The 26,057-nt window shown below is 39.2% G+C and overlaps 1 protein-coding gene across 1 annotated transcript in view; it reads left to right on the top strand.

Annotated features, from left to right (window-relative positions):
• Positions 1-435: 435 nt before the first annotated feature.
• Positions 436-26,057, top strand: part of LOC135478101 (uncharacterized) — a 90,008-nt gene continuing 64,386 nt past the window's right edge. Inside the window, exons 1-28 of the mRNA XM_064758372.1 lie at positions 436-661; positions 3,179-3,379; positions 5,555-5,616; positions 6,146-6,253; positions 6,644-6,814; positions 7,228-7,433; positions 7,879-7,987; positions 8,652-8,840; positions 9,054-9,139; positions 9,580-9,699; positions 10,301-10,469; positions 10,951-11,188; positions 12,482-12,623; positions 13,216-13,539; positions 14,272-14,430; positions 15,149-15,383; positions 15,761-15,778; positions 17,808-18,060; positions 18,545-18,743; positions 19,439-19,530; positions 19,756-19,805; positions 20,387-20,728; positions 21,316-21,524; positions 22,035-22,183; positions 22,994-23,103; positions 23,644-23,793; positions 24,616-24,709; positions 25,336-25,487. Coding sequence (XP_064614442.1) covers positions 579-661; positions 3,179-3,379; positions 5,555-5,616; positions 6,146-6,253; positions 6,644-6,814; positions 7,228-7,433; positions 7,879-7,987; positions 8,652-8,840; positions 9,054-9,139; positions 9,580-9,699; positions 10,301-10,469; positions 10,951-11,188; positions 12,482-12,623; positions 13,216-13,539; positions 14,272-14,430; positions 15,149-15,383; positions 15,761-15,778; positions 17,808-18,060; positions 18,545-18,743; positions 19,439-19,530; positions 19,756-19,805; positions 20,387-20,728; positions 21,316-21,524; positions 22,035-22,183; positions 22,994-23,103; positions 23,644-23,793; positions 24,616-24,709; positions 25,336-25,487 — 4,420 coding nt within the window. The 5' untranslated portion in view covers positions 436-578. The remainder of the gene's footprint in view (positions 662-3,178; positions 3,380-5,554; positions 5,617-6,145; positions 6,254-6,643; positions 6,815-7,227; positions 7,434-7,878; positions 7,988-8,651; positions 8,841-9,053; positions 9,140-9,579; positions 9,700-10,300; positions 10,470-10,950; positions 11,189-12,481; positions 12,624-13,215; positions 13,540-14,271; positions 14,431-15,148; positions 15,384-15,760; positions 15,779-17,807; positions 18,061-18,544; positions 18,744-19,438; positions 19,531-19,755; positions 19,806-20,386; positions 20,729-21,315; positions 21,525-22,034; positions 22,184-22,993; positions 23,104-23,643; positions 23,794-24,615; positions 24,710-25,335; positions 25,488-26,057) is intronic.

Genomic DNA, 26,057 nt, shown 5'->3' with positions numbered 1-26,057 from the left:
ATCTGAGCATGGTATCCATATTTAATCCTTTAAAACTTTCTCTTGGTGAGTGACAGACAAAGGACTGAGGCAACAGGCTGTCTGGGTAGGGCCCACTTCTCTCCATCTCTTCGTCTTCAGCCATCGATTTTACCCAACTGCCATCTTACCAGCTTGAAAAGAAAGTTACTAACTTAAAGTGTTAATCAGCTCAGAAGTGAAGTCGAATCGATAGTCCCGAAGCTATCTCGATAAAGGCGATCACAAACGCATCACCAAACATCGCAACAGATGCTCGGAGTCGATTACTACAGAACAAAGGCTGTATTGACTTCATTTTAAAACACCTAAGGTTAGCAATATCAGAGCAACAATAGAACTCTGCGTAAGCATTCCCCATTCGTATAAATTACTATCCGGCTGGAAATGACTCTTTCAGTCGACCGGGAACGAGTCGTGAGCAAGGCTCCCATTCCGCGACTACTCGTTTTGGATTTTCTGTTGGAGAAGAAGTTAAAGGAAACCCAAAGCGAACATTGGCGAAAAAAACAAAGCGGACGACTGCTCGTGTGAGGCTCACCCTTTTAGGGATATAAAATATGGGGTTGGCCCAGACTATACCTCCGGGACTGATCTTCTGGATTCTAGCAATAAGTACAACATGGACATCCGCCCAAGAAACGTAAGTTTGTCCATTTGAACACCCATTTGGGGGGTCTCAATAAAAAGACGTTAAGAATGGCTAGAGCTCACAGCCTGTTGTCACACCCTATCTACTTTTAAGGCAATATACATTTGAGGTCAAACTTTCATCTTTCATTTCACTTTTGGAGAGCCGACTAAAAGTTAATAATACCAGTATTAAACTGGTAAAAGATGTAAAAAAATGTCTTTCACGGCAAATTTTTTTTTCAATCATTTTTTCATTTTCTTGAAAAGGGTACTTGTATTTATGAAGTTGCCGTATGACATTTTTATTCAGTCTCACACACAGGTTATAGATACGTATATAGAATCGATTGATAGTATGTTGTATTTTACATGTTTAAGTAGCTCGCTCTTGTGTCTAGGTTGCATCACCCGGTCGTGATTTTCTTTAGATTCAGTACCTTATACTGCCGCTTTCCTCCCACCATAACGCCAGCCGCCAAGGTATAAGACGAATATACGTGGGATGGGCCGGCCTCATCCTGCGAAATATCGTGTGTTTCCTCAGGGCCTCTGCCATAATGTCGCCGTCGTATAAGGGAAATATTCGTCAGTATCGCATAACACACCAATCAAATAAATAAATAAATAAATAAATAAATTAAATAAATAAATAAATAAATAAATAATTAATTAATTAATTAAATAATTAAATAAATTTTGATTAGGAGGAAATGCCAGCTAATTAAATGTGTGGAATTTTACAAGGAAAAAAAAAATTGACGCATGGGGTAAACGCTTTCTGTAAAGCCCAAAGTACAGCTACATATAGGATTCGGGAGATTAGCTCCAAATTTTTCCCTAGTTTCAGGAACCTAAACAAGTAATCTATGTTAAGATTATTTGCCGCGAGTTAATGAATAATTACCAGGACCTAATGTTGTTTCTCTGATCAATACATATACATGTACTTGCCCATCAATTTAAAGAATACTTCATCCAAAGCGTAAACTACTTTGACGAGAATTGTTTTGCTCTATAATGTCTGTATGTATTCGACGATTTGAAAAGCATGTAGCTTATACAAAGATTTAATTAAATGTTTAGGTTTAAATTAGAATTAAGACAGAATTCTGTTTCTCTTTATTTTATTTTACTTAAGAGGAAATGCCAACTAATTAAATGTTTGGAATTCTGATATGAGTGTAACATTTTATCCCATGGAATCCCGTATCGTACCCCTAGATTCTGTAAACCAAAACCCTGTTCTGGTGACAACATACGCTCTCCAGAAGTTTTACATGGATATAGTGTTAAACTATTGAATCCCAAGTGCAGCTGGTCCTTTCTAATGGCACCACTTGTTATAATTTCACTACTTGGTACAGAATGCCGCGGATTCATTGACAAAGTTTTTAGTTGTGAAAGCTTCAATGCAAACGAAATATTTGAAACGCCGACAGAATAACTAACTGCCAACTTTTTCTTTTTCAATCCTCAAACTCGAGAAATTAAGTCTCGGGCAAAACTATTGTATATGAAGTCAAGAAATCATCAATGAAGCGATCCGAGTTCAAACCCACGTGTGGCTCACAGAAAAACCAACCATCATATACGGAGTTACGAGCGGTTGGATGTATGCAATTTCTATAATCGAGCGAACTAGGACCATGGACACAAATGAGGAAAAGCTGAAGGCAACATGCACTAAACTACCGAATATTTAGCGATCAAGTGAACTAAAGTGTGAAACAAACTGAATCTCGTCCACATAAATATAAAAAATTGAAAACAATTAGAACGAATAGAAGCATTTTTAGGAACTCTACCACATACACAGTTGTAACACATTCAGAAAGTGCTCGATGAATGTTGAATTTATGAATAATGAGAGAACAACAATGACTAATCGGTTTCAGTAGCTTTTGAAGAAACACCTCACGTGTAAAATTAAGGGAAATTGTTATCTTCAGAAATATGGAATATTCTGGTATTCTTAGGGAACAAATTTGATATAATATATTGGGTGAGTCAGTAGTATGGCTCCCATAATATTTTTTGCTCTAATATGCACTGAAAATTAGAACAGAACAATTCTATTTCGTATAGATATTACATACGCTTATTGTTTACTATATTAATTTCTGTAGCTGAACAAATGTATTTGATTGTCTAAAGATAATGCACGATTACAAGTCATTTCAATGGGGTTTCTTGTGAAAAATATTTATTTCACTGTTTCTTATCGCCATAGTTATTAGGAAAAATAGAAATCTTAGGTTGAAAGGCATTTAGGATATGTCTAAATACTCACGAAGGTTAACTGCTACTTCCGCGTGAGTTTTACTACTGATGATGTCAGAATGACCCGTGAGAAGGTCATCCAGTAACCTGCGAAAGGTTATGGGATTTCTTTCGGGACCTGACCGGTTTCCTCCCCACCATATTGTAACTACCGTCGTATAGTGAAGAATTCTAGTACGGTGTAGAACACCAATCAAAAAAACAAATAAATCTTAAACTCACCTATGACTTATTTCTCCCTTTGCAGTGGTCACTGGTGTGACAACAGCAAATTTATAACAACAACGGAAGTGGGAAAATGCGGGAACTTCATGCAAATGGTGTTGGACGGCTACTCTCTAGACCGGGAGGAATCAAACCTGGCGGATCTGTCTGAGAAGGAGGCTAACGCCAAGATCAGCCAGTGGTCAAAAGATCCCGACAACAGTCCAGACTGTGTTTTCAATAAGTGAGTATTTCTTACGACACCTGAGTATTTCCTTCACGAAGAGTGTATTTCGCAATAACACGCCAGTATTCTGTAATGCACGTGAGCATTCGGTATGATAGGTGTGTATTTGATACAATACAAGAGAACTTCGTTCTGTATGTGGGGTGTTCTTGCATTAGGTCTATATTTTCTACTATACTTGTGTACTTGATACGCCTGCTCTGAGAGATTACCTTAATCCCGAAATTAGGCTCTGATTATACCTCACACAATTACAAGCTTCAAGGGTCGATCAAAAAAGTCTCCGCTGATTTCGAAATTTTAAAATTTTGGGATTGACACTTTCCGTCTAATCGTTCTTCCAGACATTGGAATTGTACTAGTTTTTACTCACCACGTATTTTTGTGCTCACTCTTATAATTTGCAGGATGCAAAAGATAAGATTATTTAGCAGACAATAACGGACACATCAAGATTCTGTAGAACTGCGCATTCTGTCAAAATGAATATCAGCTATCTTACGCCGATTCTCGCCATGCATTAATCTTGTATAAGAGTGCTGCCTTTTATACTTGACTCAAATGCATTGTTCTATACTTGGCTCATTTTCGGTAATTTATCGCAATTATTTTTGTTAATGCATAGCTGCAGGGTTATCCGCTTATTTTACAATTCAGAATCGCAATTTGGAGAGGGTAAATTGGATTATAGAAGTTTGCGCTCGTGCAAAACATATTCTGACCATTAACCCCGTAAATCAAATAGTGAAAAAATATCCTGTGAAATTTACCACTGGAACTAGGGATGTTTCGAGTTATGCGAGTTTCGCATTCTTTTATCGCTGTCTTCAGCCATAAAAACAAGTCCACTGTACCACGGAACCTGTCAGAAATATTAGGCAACTATTTTGGGTTACATTTATTATGACATCGCTACCTGAAAAAAGGTTTTCGAAGAAGTTATTTAGAGTAAACGAAACCTGCGGATGGTCGTGGGTTTCCCACGGGCTGTGCCTGGTTTCCACCCGCCGTAATGCTGGCCGCCGTCGTATAAGTGAGATATTCTTGGGTACGGCGTAAAACACCAATCAAATAAATAAAGAAATAGAATAAAAGAACAATGAAGAAAATTCAGGAAAAGAACCTTTGTGAACCAAAGAAGTTCCTTTACCAAAGACGTGTCAGTAGTCCATTCAGAAAATGACGAGACAGGTGATCGGTAAATTAATGTCAACAAATGTTATTTCACCTTTTTGGCAAGTTACATGACACAGAAGGACTATTTTTACCTTTAGCTACAGAAAAAACTCCCCTATTCTGAAACTCGGTCGGAACATCATACACATTCACAATATCATACACATTTAGAATACCAAACACATTCAGAATGTTAACAAATGTACCTGACTGCAACAGCAGTCTTCAGAAACACTTCGGCTTGTTAGTGTTGTAAAACATCACTGGTGAATATCACATGATGTTTTGTTCTGTGAATCTTTCGAGATTTGTAGGACCATTTACGCTCCATAAAACAATAGGTAAAAAGCCAGGTTGCATACCCTAACTGAAGAGAGCCGTGTTCCCAGCAGGTGGGCTTTGTCATTGTATCTCACGACTTTTCACACTTCATCATTTCCTCCTGTTTGTTTATTCTTTGTGCGTTATTTTCTATAATAACCTAATTTTCCAAATCAATGTGCAGGTCTGGAATCGGTAAAACAAAATCCAAAGTCAAATTCCCAAAGATCAGTTTGATTAATAAATTAGCATCGCCTAACTACAAGGGTTTCCGGCTGGGTCATTAAATAACGCATTACCAGGTGGAGTCACTTCTCTGTCGTTTACTGGGATCAAAAACCTCCTGGGGAAAAATTGCCTTCAGTTTTATTAATAAGTTTCCTTTAGATGATTGCCGGAGTTTTGTTGAAGTCCGAATTCAGTAACAGGGAAATTTAGGTTGCTATTTCTCTCAAGTTATATACGCCTTCTTAACATTTATATTTTAAATCAGCTAACGACAAGTTTAGCTCTATTCCTGCAACAAAATTAGGAATGGGATTATCATGCCTTAATATACTGTGGAAGATGTTGGTGGCAAATACTGACCATTACATTGTTTGACGTTAAGTGTTTGGATTTATTGGGACAATGCTATCATTCAGTATTATTCCAGTGTAACAATTTGCTTTGCAGGAAAACGACGTCATCTGAGCGGGAGTGCTGCCCTGACTGGAAGGGAGACAACTGCGATATCCGTACGTCATTTTTTTCAGTGTTTCATATTTTATATCCAAACCAAGTGTTGCAGAACTGTTTATCCAAATGCTTTGTGAACCCAGCTAATAACTTCTGCGTTAAAGTTTCACAGTGAAGACGCTTTGCTCTCCGGCTCTGTATTGGGCTTTTGTGCAAAACTTTACTTACACATTTTTTGTCAGACGAATATTCGAATCCTATCTGAGAACTCAAAATTTTCTTTTTTTTCTCAGGAAGCACGTATTCATCATTTTGATCTTTGTTCCACTATACTGTTGATTATCAGTCTTTCAGGAACACCCTTTTCCACAAAGCACCTTTACCAAAAAAAAAATTATAAGGTTTAGAGCCTGAATGTTAAAGACTTTTAAGTAGATATTTCATTTTTTGGCACGTGAAGATTTTTACACATCTTCAGAGCTTACCTAATATGAAATTTTTTGAAAGCGTTATAATAGGCGTATTGGTCACATATAACGTTTTCTAGGTGAAATACATTTTTTTATATCAGCGTTTGTTGTATTTCAGCTATCTGCGGCGAGAAAGGCTGTCAGAATGGGGGTTCATGCGCAGCTCCTAACCGCTGTATATGTCTTGAGGGGTACGGAGGCTACCTCTGCGAAGACGCTAAGTCAGGTGAGTTCAGACTGTCTGGTGTGTGTGGAGAATGCAGGCTTTGATCATCCCATGACATTCTCAACATCTTTGACGCCTTGAATCCTTGTGTTGGCAAAGTGTTGATAGCCTAGGCGTAGAAAGCTGATTTCATCTCATTTTTTCTTTGTTATTCCTTTAACGTCTGAATTTTGAGAAACCAATTCCATTTTCATGAAAATCCTGTTTATCTTTGCTCTTGTAATCATGATCCTACGCGAAAACCGTGAGCGTATTTGGCGTTTCCGTAAAACTTTACTTATACATTTTTGTCAGGCATAACTATTCATCCAAATCCGAATTTTTCCGTCGTTCTGCTCATTTCACTCCTCGACTTCTTCATAAATTATTCATGACTTTCTTTGTTTCTAGAGCTCACCGCGAACAAGAAGTTCTGTTACAGGGGAGCTAACTGCTGGGGAGACAAGACAGCACCTGCACCGGTCACGGTTGAAGAGTGTTGTAAAGGCATGGGCGGCTTCTGGGGTCTGTACGACCCCACCGACGTCACCATGTGCCAAGAGTGCCCAGCATATCTCCAAGGTATTACGACGAGACGTAATCCGTGAATCTCGGCCTAAGATCGAACTTTTGGTAGTTCACGCTGTAAATGTTCAAAATGTGACCATGGTTTCTCTATTTCCGTGGTTCTCAACACAAATAATATCAAAGTTGCAACTTCCTTAACTATAAAAGACTGGATATATGACCAGGCTATAGGCTGTTGACTTCCCCACCAAACAACCCCCCCACCCACCCCCACCGTTCATTTCACCAGTATCGCAAATCAGTTCTCGTTGCCGTCAGTTTATTTCACCAATGTATTTAGAATTATGAGTCAAATTCAAATTCAAAGGTTTCAAAGGTATCAGATGCGCATATGGTCCTGCTCGTGGTCACTGAAATCACCGTGGTGTTTGTGTGATTAAAATTTCCACATTTGTTTTATTCTTCAGATAACGGTACAAACGTCGTCACAGACCAGCTGTTCGATCCCGGCTTCCGAACTTGTCTCTCGTATCTCACCGACAGTTACAGGACACTTGATGGCTACAACTACCGCTTTGGAGGCGGATGTTCTTACGTCCTCGCCGAGCTGGAAAACGAATGGAGTATCTACATGAAGCTTGTCAACTGCTATTCCGTTGACACCTGTAAAAAGGTGATGAAAAATAGCTGTCAACATTTTCATTAAAATTACAGGGCAATATGAGTGGACTATTCTTTTATGGCTTAAATTGTTTCATTCTCCATTGCATTTATTCCATTTAGATCATTAGCTCCTTTCGTTCAGTAAGGAAGTAAAATTGAGAAACAAAATACAAACCTATTTTCTAATTTTTGACTTTAATGTCATATGAACAGTGTGAGTACTGATAGTCTTGCCATCATCTACACCGTCTATTTAGGTCTTTTCCTCTTTTATCAACTAGTGTTAAGTCAAGATGGAAACTAAGTAAATAATTTTCGTTTGATCTAGCGACCTAAAAAAAATGGACTATGCGTGGGTTATGGTTTTACGGCATTGACCTTCTCATGATCTGCGTCGGTGCATCTGAACTAAGACGTTCACACATCAGCTCAAAATCATCTTTTTGTATTTGCAGAAACTTATCATGAAGTTCCAGATCGGACAGACTATCGAAGTGTTCAGACATGTTGTCAAGTTGAACGGAGAGGAAATCACATATGACGGACTGGGAACAGTTGTTGGAGGTAACAAATACAACCACTTAATGCGTCATTTTACTGGAGCTTCTCATTCAAAATTATATCAGCTAATGTCCGTATTATCCATCTCAAGGTTAACGACGTTCGACTAAGCTTATATAAAGTCAGCTAAGGTCACGTTGTTGATGACTACTTATTGAATCAACCTAAGTGTGTCAAAAACGAAATTAAATGGTCTAAATACTCGGTTGTAAAATATTTTGAAACAGTTAAGCCCAAGTCTTTTCAATTAAAGACAAACCATGCATGTGTTATAAGGTACGATGGGACGTTGAAAGGTATCAAACAACGTCTAAATAATTCCTCACTGATAGAGACGACATGCACACTGATATATGCGACATGTGCAATCAAATAGGCGACATGCGCATTGATATAGAAGACGTACGCACTGATGCATGCGGGAAAAATGTGCTCCTGTCTCCAAGAAAACCTGAACATCATTTCTAAGGGAACAAATATTTTGGCCGTCAACTTAAAAACCCGAGAATCATGCATATTTCAGAGAGCTTGTATGTCGAATGTTTCAGTCATCCTACATTTTTGGCTTTTTGGAAAATATTGTTACTATTCTGCCTAAATAAAACCGCAGTAATAAATAGTGAAAATAGCTGTTTTTACAAGTTTTGCCTCTTTTACCCCAATCTAGGAGTCAGAATCCAGCGTTTAGGAGACGAGTTTCTGGAATTTAAACCCACGATTGGAGGGATCGCTATCAAAGTGAGCGCGGACTCGACTGTCATGGTGACACTAGACAATAATCTGCGCTTTATCCAGGGAATGTCCGATGAACAGATGATCCGTGGTCTCTGTGGCAACTTTGACGGTGACGCCAACAGTAAGTGTCTCTATGTTTTCTCCTCGTTAAGTTCAGCCAAGTTAGTTTACGCGGGGACACCACTGAGGCACAATATCACAGGTCTGTTCACAAAGCTATGCTTTTTGTTAAAGTGGTCAAAAAATAATGTTTGTGAAATGTTTTTTTTTTGTCTGGAATGATGTATACCTGAAATTAATTGATTTGAAATTAATGTTTCTTTTTGTTCTGCAGATGACTTCACAACAGCATTTGGCAAGTCAACCAATAGCGCATCTGAATTTGGAACCTCTTTCGCCATTGACATTCCAAATGAACCAGTAAGAATTTTTTTTAACGGTCAACCGTCGATTTTAATTAATTCACAAAGATTTCCTATCATGATAGACTTTTGTTTTGTAGAAGTGAAGACAAAGTTTGCATTATTCAAATGTTGTTTATGTGGAAAGATGTAATAAATAAGCTTAAATAAATGCATAGTTTCATCAGATCACGAACGTTGGTAGCTGTCGTGAATTTAAATACAACGGTAAACACTTAATCAAACCCAAATAATAAATACAAAACATGGAATTATGAAACTTCTGAAACGTCGGATTCCCATTTGATGAATAATAAATGAACATATGGAATTAAGTGAATATATAACGAATGGTCATTTGGACAATATCTGTGTTATACATATTGCCTTGTTACACTGGTTTGATGTATGTCGTGTTTTTTTCTTTGTGCATTAATGAAATTGTGTTTTGTACCTCAGTGTGACACCGCTGCCACTAACGTCATGAACCGATGTGTACAAGGCAGCGACATCGAGGCTGCTGCCAGAGAGAAGTGTTCTCAACTCAGATCTGGCGCTTTCCGGGAATGTGGAAAATACGTAAGAACATTTAGAATGTATGTCTCAGATTATAGTCCGAGTCTTGATGACCGTGGTTAAGCGTGATCAAACCCAGTTACACTTATTTCGGCTGCGGCTGTATAAGTAAGAGAATTTGTCACGTATCGGGCGGTGAATTTTCTTCTGGTTGTTTCTTGCTTTTACCACAAACGAAAACCGAAACTATTCTTGACGACGGTGTTAATCATCCCATATCAGTTAATATCAATATTTGCAGCATATACATGTAACAGTGTGCCATAAATCAAAAACACATCATCCACGCTAAGCTTTTATTTGCCTGAAAGCGCGTTACTCCTTCTACGCTTTTCAAAACTAAGACAGGAATTGACGCTTTGTTCTACCTCTTTGTTCCACGACAAATACTTCAACATGTAACCAGATAACTGAAATCAGACTAGTTTTCACTAAACTATTCAATGCAGTAAAAATAAGAAAAAAAAATGAGTAAAACCTAAGAAAGAAGTGATAAGAAGTAAATGTGATCGCATTTGACCCGTGGCGTCGGGCAATGTGGTAGTTTTTCTCCCGTTGTAGGATACTGATGCCCTTGTCTATGAGAATGTTGTTATGTTTACAGATGTCTCCTGAGCCATGGATCCTGCGCTGTATGGCTGATTATTGCGGAGCCGCCAACATGGAAGGAGAAGCTAATCTTAACAAGGCTGTCTGTACAATATTTACAATTTTTGCTCAGCAATGCTCAGAATACGGACCACGCATCTCATGGAGAAGGACAGACTTTTGTCGTAAGTCTAGAAATGGCAATAGCTTTCGACATTACCTCAGATCTCATTATCAGATATGTGTCACCAATACATTTGTAAAAAATCGCATCGTGCCCCTTTTTTCCTTCTCAAACGTTATCTTACCTAAAAGAGAGAACAGATTATTTGGTGACTTGTACTAAGGTGGTTCTACAATGCCATAATTCCAACATGGGTCCGCGAGGTAAATATACCAGCTGTATAGCTAAAAGTTTGTGTCTGGCATTACAACCTGTTCCGAATAAATTCAGTCTGACGTCTTCATAAACTGTCTTAACAATTCTTATACCCAAGGCTGCCTTTTAATGTCATTAACTTTTAATCAGTCCATAATAATTTATCTTCTAGTTACCATCATATATGGGCAGTGAAAGCATGACCATTTTACCATTCACAAAATACTAATCACTAGTTGCGTAAAACACTAATTTGCATTTTCTATCTATGTTTGCGTTTTTTGCAGCAATGTCGTGTCCCGCTAACATGGTTTACACGGACTGCTATGAGGAATGCCCGCGCAGCTGTAGCTCGCTCACAACACTCCTGCCGAAATGCGTATCCTCCTGCGTACCTGGATGTGATTGCGCTCCAGGTTATGTTAGAGAGGGCAATGCCTGTATTAAACCGGAAGACTGCCCATGCCGATACAAAAACGAGCTGCACCCGAGCGGTAGCGTCATGTCTGTGGATTGTAATGAATGGTAAGTGGAGTTTTGGATGGAAACATGAGTGGGTTTGGCCCAGCTGAAAAAAGTGGTCGGCAGCATTCACAAAACGGCTTGAATTTTATATTATTTGAATTCATACGACAGGACTCTCTGTGGTATGTTTGTGAACCATTTGCTATAATTTGTGCAATCTATAAAGTTTAAAAAAGCATAAAATGTATCACAGGTCAAAAAAAAAAACATTGCACGTTTTAGGAGAATTTTGTAAAGGCGTATGATACTTATGGTCGATGAAAATAATATGGTTAGTCGCGTCGTTTCCTGACCATTTAATGTATCATGCCGTCTCCTGGAGAATCAAAATATTCAAACCTTTACTGATATGTATGATCTAATTACAAGAAAGGCTCAGTTAGACATACCTCGTACCATGATTCTGGCGGCTGTCGTATAAGTAAAATGTTCTTCAGTACGGCGTAAAAAAAGACAATGAAATAAATAGATAAAATAAAATTACTAGTATTGCACTACATCCAGTGACATCTTGCATGTGATTTCACTGCAGTTTTGATACTTGTCAAATGAGGTGGTGCTCGAATGCAGCACCCTTTGATTTGGCTACGGCTTTACGTCAGAAGATTGTAAGGGATTTTACTGCAGGACGATGGCTGTCTCCAGGTTTAGCCCAGTTTCGGTCGTCCATAAAAATGGCAGAAACTGTAGGATTGAAATATTCCCGAGAATGATGTTAATGCCAATGCACAAAAGATAATCCGGGCACCCCGGTTCCCTCCACCCGTAAAGCTTATCACCGCCATACGAATGGAAAATTACTGAATCTATGCGTCGAAACAGACATTCGTATACCAACTGTCCATCAAGATGCACGGAGGCCTCCGTGGCTCAGTTGGTTAGTGCATTAGTACAGCGTAATGACCCCAAGCCGGGCGACCAATGCGATCGCTGTGAATTGTCCACTGGCTTCCTCTCTGGCCTTATGTGGGAAAATCTGCCAGAAACCCTCGGATGGTCATTGGCTTCCCCCTGGCTCTGTCCAGTTTCCTCCCACCATAATGCTGGCCTCCGTCGTTTAAGTGAAATATTCTTGAGTACACCAAAACACCAAGATGTACGTTCCGTGTCAATAATCGTAAGGCCAGTACGTTAAGCAACTATGAGTCAATGGATCAATCACAGATTTAGATATGTAAATAGACTAATAGGCCTAAGCAGGATACTTCTAGCCTTGAGGCAAGGCAAAATAAGAATTCTGCGGCATGTAGTTTGTGGACAATTAGTTACCTAAAGACTTGTGTCTGTTGACAGCGTGTGTAACCACGGTCACTGGGACTGTACCACGGACAAGTGCGCCTCTACATGCGCTATTGTGGGTGTGGGAAACGTGAAGACGTTCGACGGAGAAGGTTACCACGTCAGATTCAGCTCTTGTGCTTATACAGCTGTTCAGGTAAGATTTAACTTACTAGGGAAACTTTCTCACCTATGCGCATAAGTTGTGTAGTCTGCTAAGATCTCGCCCCCCCCCCCCCTCCAATACGGAACCTGTCCTGCCTGAGATGTGTTGTTTGTTGTTGAGATCTGGTCCTAATATGGAACCTTTCATGTCTAACTTCTAGCCCAAGTTGTGTTTTCTGTTGTTAAGATCTGATCCCAATACGGAACCTTTCCTGCCTGAGCCGTGTTGTCTGTTGTTAAGATCTCATCCCAATAAGGAATCTTTCCCGCCTGAAGTAATTCTAGTCTAAATGTAGTCAGTTGTTGAGATCTGACCCCAGTACGGAACCTATAATGCCTCAAGTAATTCGGACCTAAGCTGTGTGGTCTGTTGTTAAAATCTGGCCCCAATACAGAGCCTTTCCTGACTAACTTCGAGCCTAAGCTGTGTAGTGTGTTATTGAGATCTGGCCCCAATACTGTTTCCTGCCTAATTTCGGACCTAAAATCTATTGTTGTTGTTGAGATCTAACCCCAGTGCTGAACCTTTCCTGTCTAAAGTAATACAATTGCGTTGATATGTGCTGATGCTGCTGTTTTTCCAGCCAATGGATCAGTCCAATGATACCCGCACGCAGCTGTCCATCAACCTACAGTTCCAACGCTGTACCGACAATGCTGATATCGGCTGTATTAGTGGAGTAGTCATCTCAAACCCTGAAATCTCCATCGACGTCTCCTACAACAAAGTTTTGATCAACGGTGTGGACCGAACCGGCAGTCTACCGCACACGTCCAAGAGTGCCGTCGTCAGAATGGTTGCTTCGAAATTCCTGTTGGTGAAAGGATTCGGTTATCGAGTGCTCTTCCACAATGAGAGAAATATGCCAGCCGTGTACATCCGACTCGATCCTTTCTTCAATGATAAGGTACATGACTAAACGGTTTGTTCTTTGGAAAAAATATCACTGGTGTCTCACTTCACTTAAAGTCATATTTTAACGTGTATGTTGGCAGTGGATTTCTAGAGTTAAAGGGAAGCGTTCATCGTCAGAGAAAGTCACGTATCGTTTCATGATCGGTATCTTCTATATCAGTGATAAATGTTACCAGGCTGATAATCTCCACTTAATGATCTCAAGTGATCTTCCTGAAGACTATAGATTATTAAATAACTCAATTCGGATGAATACAATTATTTGGTGTCTTCAGAAAATATGTTTTTATTGCCTGTTGTCTCACACACCATAATCTGAAATCACTGACTGTTTTCGTGTGAAGATAAAACAAAGCATTTGTTTAGACTTATTTCTAATTCCACCACTGTCTGCATGCGGGACCTCAGTAAAATTTATTACGCTAAGTTAAAGTCATTATTACTTTTTGTTTATTACTTTCTTCCCCGACGAATGGTCGTTTGACAAGTTTTGACGAGTAATCTACGAATGTACCATTTTGGCTTACCATTTATGAATGTAGAATTTTGTCATTTCATTTTCGAACGCAGGATTTTGGCTTATCATTTATGAATGTAGGATTTTCGCTTACCATTTATGAATGCAGGATTTTCGCTTACCATTTATGAATGCAGGATTTTGGCTTACCATTTATGAATGTAGGATTTTTGGCTTACCATGTTTCTGTTATTAACTTGTTCCCAGGTGAGAGGTATTTGCGGTACCTACAACTTCCAGAAAGAGGACGATCTTTTGGCTGCGAATGGTGCACCTTACACTCGTGCTAAAGACCTCGTGAACGCTTATAAGGACCCGACTTGCCCTGCTGCAGAGATTCCGGAATCTGACTCTTGTCCAACTGTGGTAAGTTAAACGTTAATCGAGAACGCATCAATCTTTTCTTTGTTCAGTTTGATTATCGTTTTGCGCTGCAATCATGAATATACCGGTCTATGGGTGACAGAAGCCAGGAGCTCCATTGTGCAACGAAAAGCTGTGTGTCTTGTCAGACATGCATCTTTGCGATTATCAATTTGGAATATCTGCTAATGGTCCGCGAGTAGTATATATTGGCTGGACTTCAGGCTTAGATTATGACAGCCCCATTTCTATCAAATTCGAATATCATTCTGTTTCTATGTAACCAATGGTGAATGTATACCATCATCATTATATGGGCTCTACCTTCTCCAATGACACGACAAATATTGACAGAAAGTTAATAGCCAGGCCAAAACGCAGCACAATTTATTGAAACAGTTATACAGTTTTTCTTTATAGTAAGTTATTCTTGTTTCGGAAGGAGAAAAATGTGTGCCACTTATTTTAATGGAAACCAATTAAATTTACATATAAATGAACAACATTTGCACTTTAAGGTGGTACATATCTATAGTGTTGACGTTTTGAGAGAAATGGAGAAATAATGATAGACAAGGTTTTCACACAATTTATAATCACGAGAAATGCTTCCTTGAATTGTAAGCTGTTGTTGACAATCAATCCAACTAGATCCATCACCGGAAATTACCGGAAATTTCGCTATGTGTGCGACTAACGCAAAATGCTCCAATTTATTCAGAGCGCCGAAACCATGCAAGAGAAATGCGGTTACTTGGTGGACAAGACAGTGTTCGGAGACTGTGGCGAGAAGATCGACAACATTGGTTGGTACTACGAGATGTGTCGTCATGATATCTGCTCTCTTGGATCTGCCAGCGGAAGGCGTCCTGAGTGCACCATTAGCAACGCCCTAGCTGGGGAGTGTACTAAACAGGGTGCTTCCATAGATGAGAATTACATACAAACAATTTGTGGTAAGTTTCTGCTTAAAACAGGTCTGGGTTATGTTCTGTAAAGAGTGCTCGGGTGTTTCTTATGCATTTACAATTGTTACGTAATCTAAGGCGCCGGTGGTATCTTTGTATAAGCCACTTGGGGTGCGCGTTTTAAACTAGACCTGTGTGCGCTCCATTAAAATATTCTATGTTCACTCAAACTAAAAAGGAATTACTTTACAATACAGTATATTAATTGTGCCAGTTGATGGTTTGCTTGCATGTTGAGGCCGCCATGCTCAGTATGTTGTTGTTTACCAACAGGCTTGTTAAAGAACTTAATGTCCTATCTTTCAGTAAATTGAATAGATATTTAGCGATTGGATACATTTTATTTAATGTATTGTTCCATGTAGCCAAAGGTGATTTCAAAGGTAAGTTCATGTGTCGTCGTTCATGACGGCATGGCGCACGTACACCATCCCTTCATGCCGTGACCTTTCCTCATTTCATCAGCACCCGACTAAGATAAACCTATAGTAACGGATAGTAAACGGGAAGAAAGAAAAAGAGTGAAGTCACCGGACTGTTTACCCCTAACGAAATCCCCAAATTTCCATTAACTACTTTTGTTAGAATTTTCTTAAATAAAGTGTTATCAAACGTGTAAATTCTAAGGTGGTACCTTTATAAAATTCACTCACTCAAAATTATTTATTTCCATGGGTCATGAGAATTATAGCTCCTTTCTATGCATGAGTTATGAAAATAATCGTTCATTTCTATGCATGAGTTATGAAAACAATAGCTCCTTTATATGCATTGAGGGATATTCGGGTAATATATCCTTTACATGCAAGGGACTTGAGCTGAATAGCATGTTGCCTGGCGTGAATCAAGAGATGAATAACATTTTTCCTTGCATGATCCATAAAGGAAATAGCTCCTTTCCATGCATGATTTACAGTTCCGTTTCAATAATGAGTCATAAGGAAGATAACTCCTTTTGGACATGGATCATACGCATCAGGTTCATTTCATGGCATGAGAATTGTAATTTCTATGCATGCATAAGTCATAAAGATAATACCTCCTTCCCAAGCATGAGTCTTTCTATGCATGAGTCATGAGGACACTGGTTCCTTCTGCCTGGGGATCATCTACATAATAGCTCTGTTTTATGTACAAGTTAAGTATAATACGTTCTTTCTTTGAATGAGAAAAGTATAATGATAATTTAGTCTCTTCCTGAATTGAATGAAGGGGAAAAAACAATGTAATGCTATGTATGGCTTGACTCTAAATGTGGCCTACACCATCGATTATAGAATAAAAATGTTTGTCTTCGAAAATAATTATAGTTTGTAAAAGGTTTGTACTCATGCACTTGTCAAAGCTTCTTAAGTTTAAAGTATAGCAAACAATATGTAAAAATTCCGACATCACGTGCCAAAGATTTCCAACCTGTAAAATCACAATTCAAGGCTGTGTTGCACGACTTCTTTACAAACGAATCACATACGGGTCTTAAGAGCACACGTTTTAATCCGGGTTTAGTTCTTGCTTAAGGAAAGCATGTATCTTTAAATGTGAGTTAGTTCTTATGTCAGTTCGTCTCTAGAGACAGTATAAAGTGCTATGACATTCTGTTCACACAATTCACCTATATATACAGTGAGATCCTGTACTTTTATAAACACAGTTTTCACTTCTACCACTTTATTAGGATTTTACATTGCATTTTGGCACAGACACGTCTAGCACCATTGTAATTCACTCTTTCTTGAATATTACTGGTTTGTGCCCAAATCTGCACCTTTACCTTCAAAACACGAGTGGGCTGCACCGCTAGCATCATTAAATAAAACGAAGGTACTTCCAAACATGGGTTTCGGCACATTCGGTATTGTAAGCTGTTTCAATCCACAGTCCTTGCGGTTTTCCGCTCTGAAGTTATGCTTAAACATAATCAATAATAGCAGAAATAAATTCACCATATTACTGAAAGAAATGAGAATTAAAATTGCGGCAAACTGTGTCTAAGTGCACTTTTGGTGATGTTGTTAAATGTTAGAATTGTGGGTTGGCCTTATATGGACCGTATTGCCAATGGCATGGTATTCTGACGTTATGTCACCTTTCGTGGTTCGCAAAGCCCACCACAAAATTCGAATTTAAATTCTTTTAAACAAAATCTTAAACGTGTAAACAAAAGTATTTTTACGTTAAATTATTACGCAAAATTATGAGTTTTAATTTAGGTTTTGATATCCATTATAGCGATAATGGCGGAAGCCATACTTATTGGATTGGAATAAGTTTTAATGATTAATTTTATTCTCTGAAATTCGCTATAATGGAATATGGTATTAGTGTGTAAGTAGTCTTACACAGCGCCATAAGGCATGATGATAAGGAGAATGCAAGGATGGTTATAAGTTGAATGTTGTTTCTTTCATTCAGGACTTAACTGTGGAGAAAATAGCTTCTATACATACAGCGCCTCCATGTGCTCTGGCGAATGCCGTGCTCTGTCTATGCCAGACGTCCGCTGCACCGAGGAAATGATCCGAGGGTGCAAATGTGAAGATGATAAACTGGTAGATGAAGACGGCAAATGTGTGAATATAGCCGATTGCACCTGCTACAACAAATACAACCCAGAGTTTCCAGTCTCTCGCGCTGGAGATGAAGTCATGATGAAATGTACATCTTGGTAAGCCGTCGGTTAATCCTTTAATTCCGTCAATGTCTTTATACTTTATTCTGACAAGGGCAGACGACTGTATCTGGTGTTTTGTGTATGGGGCTCATTATGACGTTGGTTTGGGGCCATCCTTGGGCGAACAAAAGTTTGCCCAACCTAAAGTCAGAGCCATCTCAGACTACCTTTGCACTGCTTTTGTTCCTGAATGAGTATAAAAAACAATACGTTACTGTATCAATATATCTTTGCACTGGATAAAACCGTTCGGCTGAGTATAAAAAAAACAACAATACGTTACTGTACCAATATACCTTTACACTGGATAAAATCGTCCGGTTGAGTATAAAAAACAATACGTTACTGTACTAGTACATCTTGGAAATGGATAAAAGAACACTTTTTGAATGAGTACATGTATATAAAACAATACGTTACTGTATGAAAACACTTTAGCACAGGATAACACTAAATACGGCTTTTGTTTCTATTACAGTAAATGTGAGAATGGTGCTTGGGAATGTGGGGAGGGTACGTGTAAAGAAGGCGTCGTCTGCCCCAAGAGTCAAGTCTGGCTGGATTCTGTGTCCTCTTGCCAGAGATCTTGTTTGACCTACGACAGCAACTTTCTCTGCCAGGAAGAGCGATTTGATGAGGGCTGTGGATGTAACGGAACTAAGATCATGACAAAAGCCGTAAGTATCCTAAGCCACTTATATTTTAGTATACGTATAATATAATTAAAGACATATGGCGTAGAGAGTAAAACCAGAGCAGTGATAACAGTGTGATAGCTGACAAACGGTCACACGTAACCGGTGAAGCACGGCCTCTTGCTAATTATTTCTAACTGTTCGTGTAATAGCTTACATAGTAGCAAATTACACGCTTCTGAGCACCATGGCTTAAGCAGAATTAGCTAAAGAAAATGCAGGGTGAACTGGTGAACTGAAGTGGTGCGAAGTGAAGCACGGTCAGCCGGTTTAAGTTAGGTGGTTTGTTTATGTACGAGGGTCGGTGGTTTAATCCTCGCATTCCGGTTTTAGTCCGGGCACTCCGGTTTCCTCTAGGGAAACCACGTTGTGTTGGAAATCCGTGGCGCCTCGTCCAATACGGATTTTCAACACAGCAAGGACTCGTGAAATAACACTTCATCATATACAAAACACCTAATAATATTAATTGTTTTCAAACAAATGTTGAACTGCCTTAAAACTGCAAAAGCCGATGACACTGTTTGTATTTTTAAGGCTCTGTTAAGGGAGATTATTGGTTGCTTTGGTTCATGTCACGATTGTACGAAAATACCAATACCACTTTCGATATGGCCTCAAAAAGCCAAATATTCCTATTCGTGTTCTCGGTTGTAATCTGCTTCTCGTTTTGCCAGGGATTGTGTGTGGAGCCTGACGAATGTCCCTGTATGTACGGGTCAGAAATGTACGAGCCAGAGGAGTCAATCAGGGTTGGCTGTAAGGAAATGTGAGTAATTTTCGTGTTTTGATAGCGCATCACCTTAAAAAGCGTGATTATGTAGAAAGAATATCAGTCGACAGGATTCAGATTTATATTCGTACGTCCAGGAGATGCCTTCAAAGTGAAAACCACCTGGAACCGTGCTGTAAAAATAAGGACAACGTTACCGAGCCAAGCTTCGCTGTAGTTAGTGATCAAATGTAAACTTCATATATACTTTCTTGTTTCCAGCACCTGCCGACAGCGAAAATGGGTCCAGACCCGAGAATACGACTGCCCAGGTAAAAACAATGCCTTGATTCCTACCGTAGTTCCGTAGCTGATGCACTTACCTTGAGTAATATCTGTTGTTCACTATTTTATATTCGCGGTGAAATGTCCAAACAGACGAAATAATTTTTCGAAGATTACAAAAAAAAACCCTGAAAACAATGACATTCTTATGTATTCGTTACATAAATGTTGAACAGTAGAAGCAGTCAGCTGTACTGTGTGCTAATTCTAATCCACACATAGCATGGTCTTCAAGAAACGCATATGTAATGGGCCTAATGATGCAAGGAAGGATGTCCTTTTATGCCTTACTGAGCTTTAAGCTTCCTTTCATAGAAATTAACATGGTTTAATGAGAGCCTGTAAAGTAGCCCAAGTGGCCTTAAGCCTTAACCATTCATTAACTGATTCTCTTCCTAGTGCTCTTAACCTGATTGTATGCCCAACCCAATGCATCTGCTTTAATTGTATATACCTTCCCTCCGCCACACACACACACACACACACCTAACAAATATATACCAATGTACATCTACTTGTTAAGAAGCCTGATTTACGTGACTTGAATGAATGTGGGTTGTTTTTGCAGTCACTTGCACGGCTTCCGGAGATCCTCATTACAAGACGTTTGACGGCAAGGCCTACGCTTTCCAAGGTGCTTGTGAGTACATCATGGTGGCCGATCCTGATGGCCGCTTCAGTGTCGTGACTGCAAACATGGCGTGCGGTGTCACGGGCGTGACCTGCACCAAGAGCGTGACTGTCACCGTCGACAGTATGGTCATCAACATGCTGAGAGGCAAAGGTGTGACTGTTAACGACAGGACTATTACCAACTTTCCATACGATACCACTGGTCTCCGAGTCAGCCGAGTTGGACTATTCTACCACCTTTTCTTTGACTTCGGTCTCACTGTACAGTTCGATTCACGTAAGTGCACTTCGTTTTATAGGGTAATGCATTCTTTCACTCTTTCACAACCCATTCTATAATTATTCTCACTATACTATGATGTAAATACAATAGATAACAGATAACATTCTATAATCATAGCGCCGTAGGTGGTAAGGTTTGCCCGGTTACCTCCCATCATAATTCATAATGCTGGTCGTATAAGTGATAAATTCTTGAGCACAGCGTAAAACACAAATCAAATAATAAATAAATAATCATAACATTTTCCTTTTTTCCATTATGAAAGCAGTTGTATCTGCATATGATCTCGGAATTTCATTGAGTATACAAGCAGAAGAATAAGTAGAAAATCCCTTCTAGACAGTAGAAAAAATGCAGGAGCAACGATGTGCGCATGCTCTGAATGTGTCGGTTGATATTTGTAGACCATCATGCATATGATATACGGCTGAAGAAAATGACATGGGAACTTTATCAAAACAAGCAGCTTAATCAGATATATAAATGCACTAGTAAGAAGGTACTGAGTATGCTTTTGAGACCAGTTAATCTCGCTCTGTAACGCATGACAGATTTACATGTGACCGTTTCCCTGTTGGCAGATACCAGAGTGTACATTCACCTCACCAACGACTGGAAGGACAAGAATCTAGAGGGTCTTTGTGGTAACTACAACGGCAATGCTGACGACGATTATAAATCCAAATCCGGCGCTGTCGAGTCTGTGAGCAATGTGTTCGCTGACAGTTGGGCAACCACCTTGTGTCCAACAAAGCCTCAAGAAATACCCGTCGAAGGAAACCTCTGCTTGGTATGGAACGCTTTTTTGTCGTGTATCGTTTAGATGATAATGACCTTTTATGGCACATCTTCAAATGTGACAGGAAGCATTACTGTTGTATCCGTAGCTGTACCAGAAACTTGATGCTTTTGTTGTTTTTGTTATTCTGACTCGCAAAATGTCGTAGTCTACCAACGCTGTCGCTGTGAGTTAATGTTTGTGGGAAGTTCTGTCTTCAGAACCTGCGATGATTCAGAAGCAGTGCAACCATGCAAGTAATTTCACAGGCGGTGTTGTCGCAGTTAATTCTTAGGGTTGCTTAAATTCCATCACATTAGTACTTGCTAATGATAGCCGCATTGGACAGCTCAACCAGAACCTACCGTCAAAGCCATAGACCCTAGAAAAGGGGAGGCAACCTAAGTATTAGAGAAATACTAAATAACTGTCGACTTTTCGTTCAGCGTAGCCGTCGTTAGAATTTAATATTGTACAGTTTGGTAGAAATATCAATAAAGTGCTCGTTTCTTCCGGTTTCAGGCGGAGCATGCTAACAGACAGCCGTGGGCTATTTCCTCCTGTAGCATCATCAAGTCTGGTGCAGTGTTCCAAGATTGCAGAAACAACCCCAGTATGCTTAGCAGTACCGTCGAGCGATTCTATTCAGACTGTGTGTTTGATGCATGCAGGTAACAATCTTATTTGACGTCTTCAGGGTATAGGGCCCAGTTGTTCGAAAGTGTATTAGCTAATACTGGTATTAAGTCACATTTTGTATTTAATTTTTCGGCCAAATTCAGCAGCCACTGTAGTTCTCAAAAGTTATAGTATAACAGCAGCAGTTTTACTTCATATGTAATATAGTGTTACAAAAGTTTCTTTAGTCTAAGTACAAAACTGAAAACTTGGCTTAAACTTTAAATCTGGTGTGAAATCTTAAACCTGTCTTGAACAACCGGGCCCTGGATTCACAGTTACATCTTTGCTCTTTTCCTTTGAATAATGATATTCCAACATTTTAATAACTGGAGAATATTATGTTATTACGATACGTTGAAAATATATCCTTTTATTCAGTTATTGAATTGATAAAGGAAAATAAATAATAGGTGAATCTGAAATGGGTCTTAATTCTTAGTACTATGTCTAACATGAATAATTCAAAGAAGGTAAACTATTTTCCAAGCGGGATTAATGTGTAAACACCTCCGCCCATAACTAACGGTTTTTGAGTCAGCAAAATAATCCAGTAAGTCTTCATTCACTCATGACGACTACATTGTTCCTTTGGAACTATTACGAAAAAACATACAGTCTGTTCGACAAACCTCGATTGCTGTAGTCTGTGAGATTTGTTTTAAATATGGCAATACCTGCCCACGTGTTTGGTTGCAAACGGCATACTTGACCATGGTTATAAATGACAAAAGCGGTTATAAATGACAATAAGTGCCCTCATGCTGTTGTTGTAAATGACAATACCTGCCCACGTGTTATAGCTGCGATCGTGGTGGAGACTGTGAGTGTCTGTGTACAGCCATTGCAAACTTTGCCGAAGAGTGTAACAGAATTGGATACCCCGTCAAATGGAGGCACCAGGACCTTTGTCGTAAGTTTTTAGCTCTCGCGTTACAACTGCCATATCTAGCACATTTAAAATTCATCATGAAGGAACCACAATCATGCCTGGCTCTTGTTCATATATGAAATGAATGAAATGAATAACGTATGGGGTGGTGGGTGGGTGCTGTTTGTGTGTGTGGAGGGGACGGGGAGAGAGAAAACTGGAGATAGAAATAGAGTGCAGTTATTTTTCTTTACACATTTGATTATTTGGTGCGCCCTTAAATATGAGAAGAAATCCAGTTCAAATCCGATCGGTTAAACTTATTGATATTGAATTAATTGAATTAAAATTGGTAGGATTGCCAAAGTTTATGCTACTTAATTGTACGTAATTAATAAGATAAAACTGGCCTTTAGTGAGTTTTCACCCAACCAGATATTTAATTGATATTTGTCTTTAATACATTGGGTATATACGCATATACAACAGAACGCATCAACACCTTGTTAACTGTACATTTTGATGAACCACATGGATTGAAATGAAAGTGTATTCTGATGTATCTGACCTCTAACCTTCCAGCCATGCAGTGTGAATACGGGTACGTGTACAAACCATGTGGCTCCCCCTGTGAGCAGACGTGTAAGAACATCGGAGCTGATCCAGAGGCTTACTGTCATTCCACTCACTGTATGGAAGGCTGCTACTGTCCCGATGGCATGGTGGAGAATGGTAAGATAGTTATTATCCCTTCAGTACGCGAGGGCATCCGTGGCTCAGTTGGTTAGCGCGCTAGCGGAGTGCAATGACCCAGAAGTCTCTCACCAATGCGGTCGCTGTGAGCTCAAGTCCAGCTCCGGCCGTACGTGGGAAGGTCTTCCAGCAACCTGCAGATGGTCGTGGGTTTCTCCCGGGCTCTGCCCGGTTTCCACCCACCATAATGCTGGCCGCCGTCGTATAAGTGAAATATTCTTGAATACAGCATAAAACACCAATAAATCAAATCAAACCTTCAGCACGCACAGGTCAGTAAGCACCGGTCTCTAAGACTTGCGTCATGTCCTCATTTTAAGCTAAAAGGAATGTTGTAGGTTACCCCTGTTTCTAGACATAACACCGAGATGATATAAATATTTCCATAGATAATTCCCCTGTAACGAATTGTATGCAATTTGACGGATGTGAGACTATAGTTTACCATCGTCATTAAAGTTAAAACACTCTATTGATATGAATATTTCATATGTAATCCCCGATGTTAGGCTGTAACGAATATTGTGGTTTAAGATGTCCTAGCCTAACTGTTAGGCGATATTACCCTAGATAAACTAGAAACTATTCCACGGCCACAACTAGGTTTGATGCTATGTTGTCATGCGATTTATAGTTTATGCTTTAAAATTAATTACTATTAGCTGCATACTGTAAACAAAATTCTTTGCTTCTTATTAACATGGATACAGTTAGTTTATAACGCATACGTGCAACTGTTCTATATCAGAACGAAAAATTGGATTATCCAGTTGAAAATATGTGCTGGTTTTATTCTGGAAGGTGGTTCGTGTATCCCCGCCGAAGATTGCCCATGCTCCTTGAATGGCGTGATGTATCCCAAAGGGGCAATTCTTTACGAAAACTGCAGAAACTGGTAAGTCAAACTTGAATTAGCATGTTGTCATGTGCTAATATTCATAGTGAAACAGTGTAACGTTTGTCCTACAAGTGAAACAATGCAACGTTTGTTCTACAAGTGAAACAATGTAACGCTTGCCTTACAAGTAACTGGTGTGACTGTGTATATTTATAACATTTCATGTTATAAATGCGTTCCACATTAGAAAATCCAACTTTTTATCTATTTACGTCGATGTGGAAGATGTCTTTCCTAGATCAAAATACATGGTACTTCAAAAGCTGATAGAAACCCAGGAGATATTAAACGCCACCCGACAGAAACTCTTTTATATCTTTTCTTCACTTCAGAAAAAGCCACCTTTTGCCTGTAGATATGATCAATGAATAGTTACATTCAGATATGTGAATGTCACAGTCATAACACAAAAGCACACACGCTCCAACAACCCACGCCACCCCATCCTTTCCCCACCCCTCACCCATGTATCGATGCTGTCTGACCCACTGGATGTACAATTAAACGGTTATCTGTAGAACTTACATTCACATGTCACACTACAGCAATTTTGCTTTAGAAGGTTAACACCAAGGGGAAAGTACAACTGTGCATTTACGAGCCTTTGTTTCTTCTCATTTTAGCACTTGTGTGGCCGGCCAATTTGAATGTGTTGGTGAAGGCTGCCAATGCTTGCAGGACGAATTTGCTTGCTCCGACGGCAGTTGTATTCAGGCCCGATATGAGTGCGACGGACACGTGGACTGCGCCGATGGCTCTGACGAAGCGGAGTGTGGTATGTACTGTCTTAGTAGCGGAATGATTACTATTATTAATACATGTATTATTTATTATTATTAAATTATTATCAATTTTTTTTAACATAAAATGCCGAAAAATTACATTCTTATTGACTGTACCATGTCTTACGGCGATCTTTTTTACTTAGAAACTTTGATAAAAAATTGTTCCGTTGTTCTTTTTCTTTACTATGTCGTTCCTTTTTCTTGGGCTTTCCACAATAGGAATATCCTTAATACAGGGTAGTTGTTTTTAGCATGATAGCTGTAAAACTTTTTGCATTTTATCTGATATTTACCGGGATGTCCAGATTCGTGTCTTAGTTTCAGTAGAATTACGTTATAAATAAAGTCTGTAAATTAAGCGCAACACCGCGCAAACAGTTTTTTTTTTAAAAAGCACTATAAAGCCTTGTCGAAACAGGGATTTGTCAAGTAGCCTACCATTCAGGCATGTTATACACTCTATCCACAGCAATCTCTGCAAGCAGACAGTCTAACGTCAAAGAACATTCATTCTTGACGACACAAAGAGTAATATCCACAAATGATAATTTTTTTATACC

This window comes from Liolophura sinensis, chromosome 11 (genome assembly GCF_032854445.1).
Source record: "Liolophura sinensis isolate JHLJ2023 chromosome 11, CUHK_Ljap_v2, whole genome shotgun sequence".
Taxonomy (NCBI): domain Eukaryota; kingdom Metazoa; phylum Mollusca; class Polyplacophora; order Chitonida; family Chitonidae; genus Liolophura; species Liolophura sinensis.
Note: the sequence above shows the minus strand (reverse complement) of the source record. Positions and strands in the feature narration are given on the sequence as shown.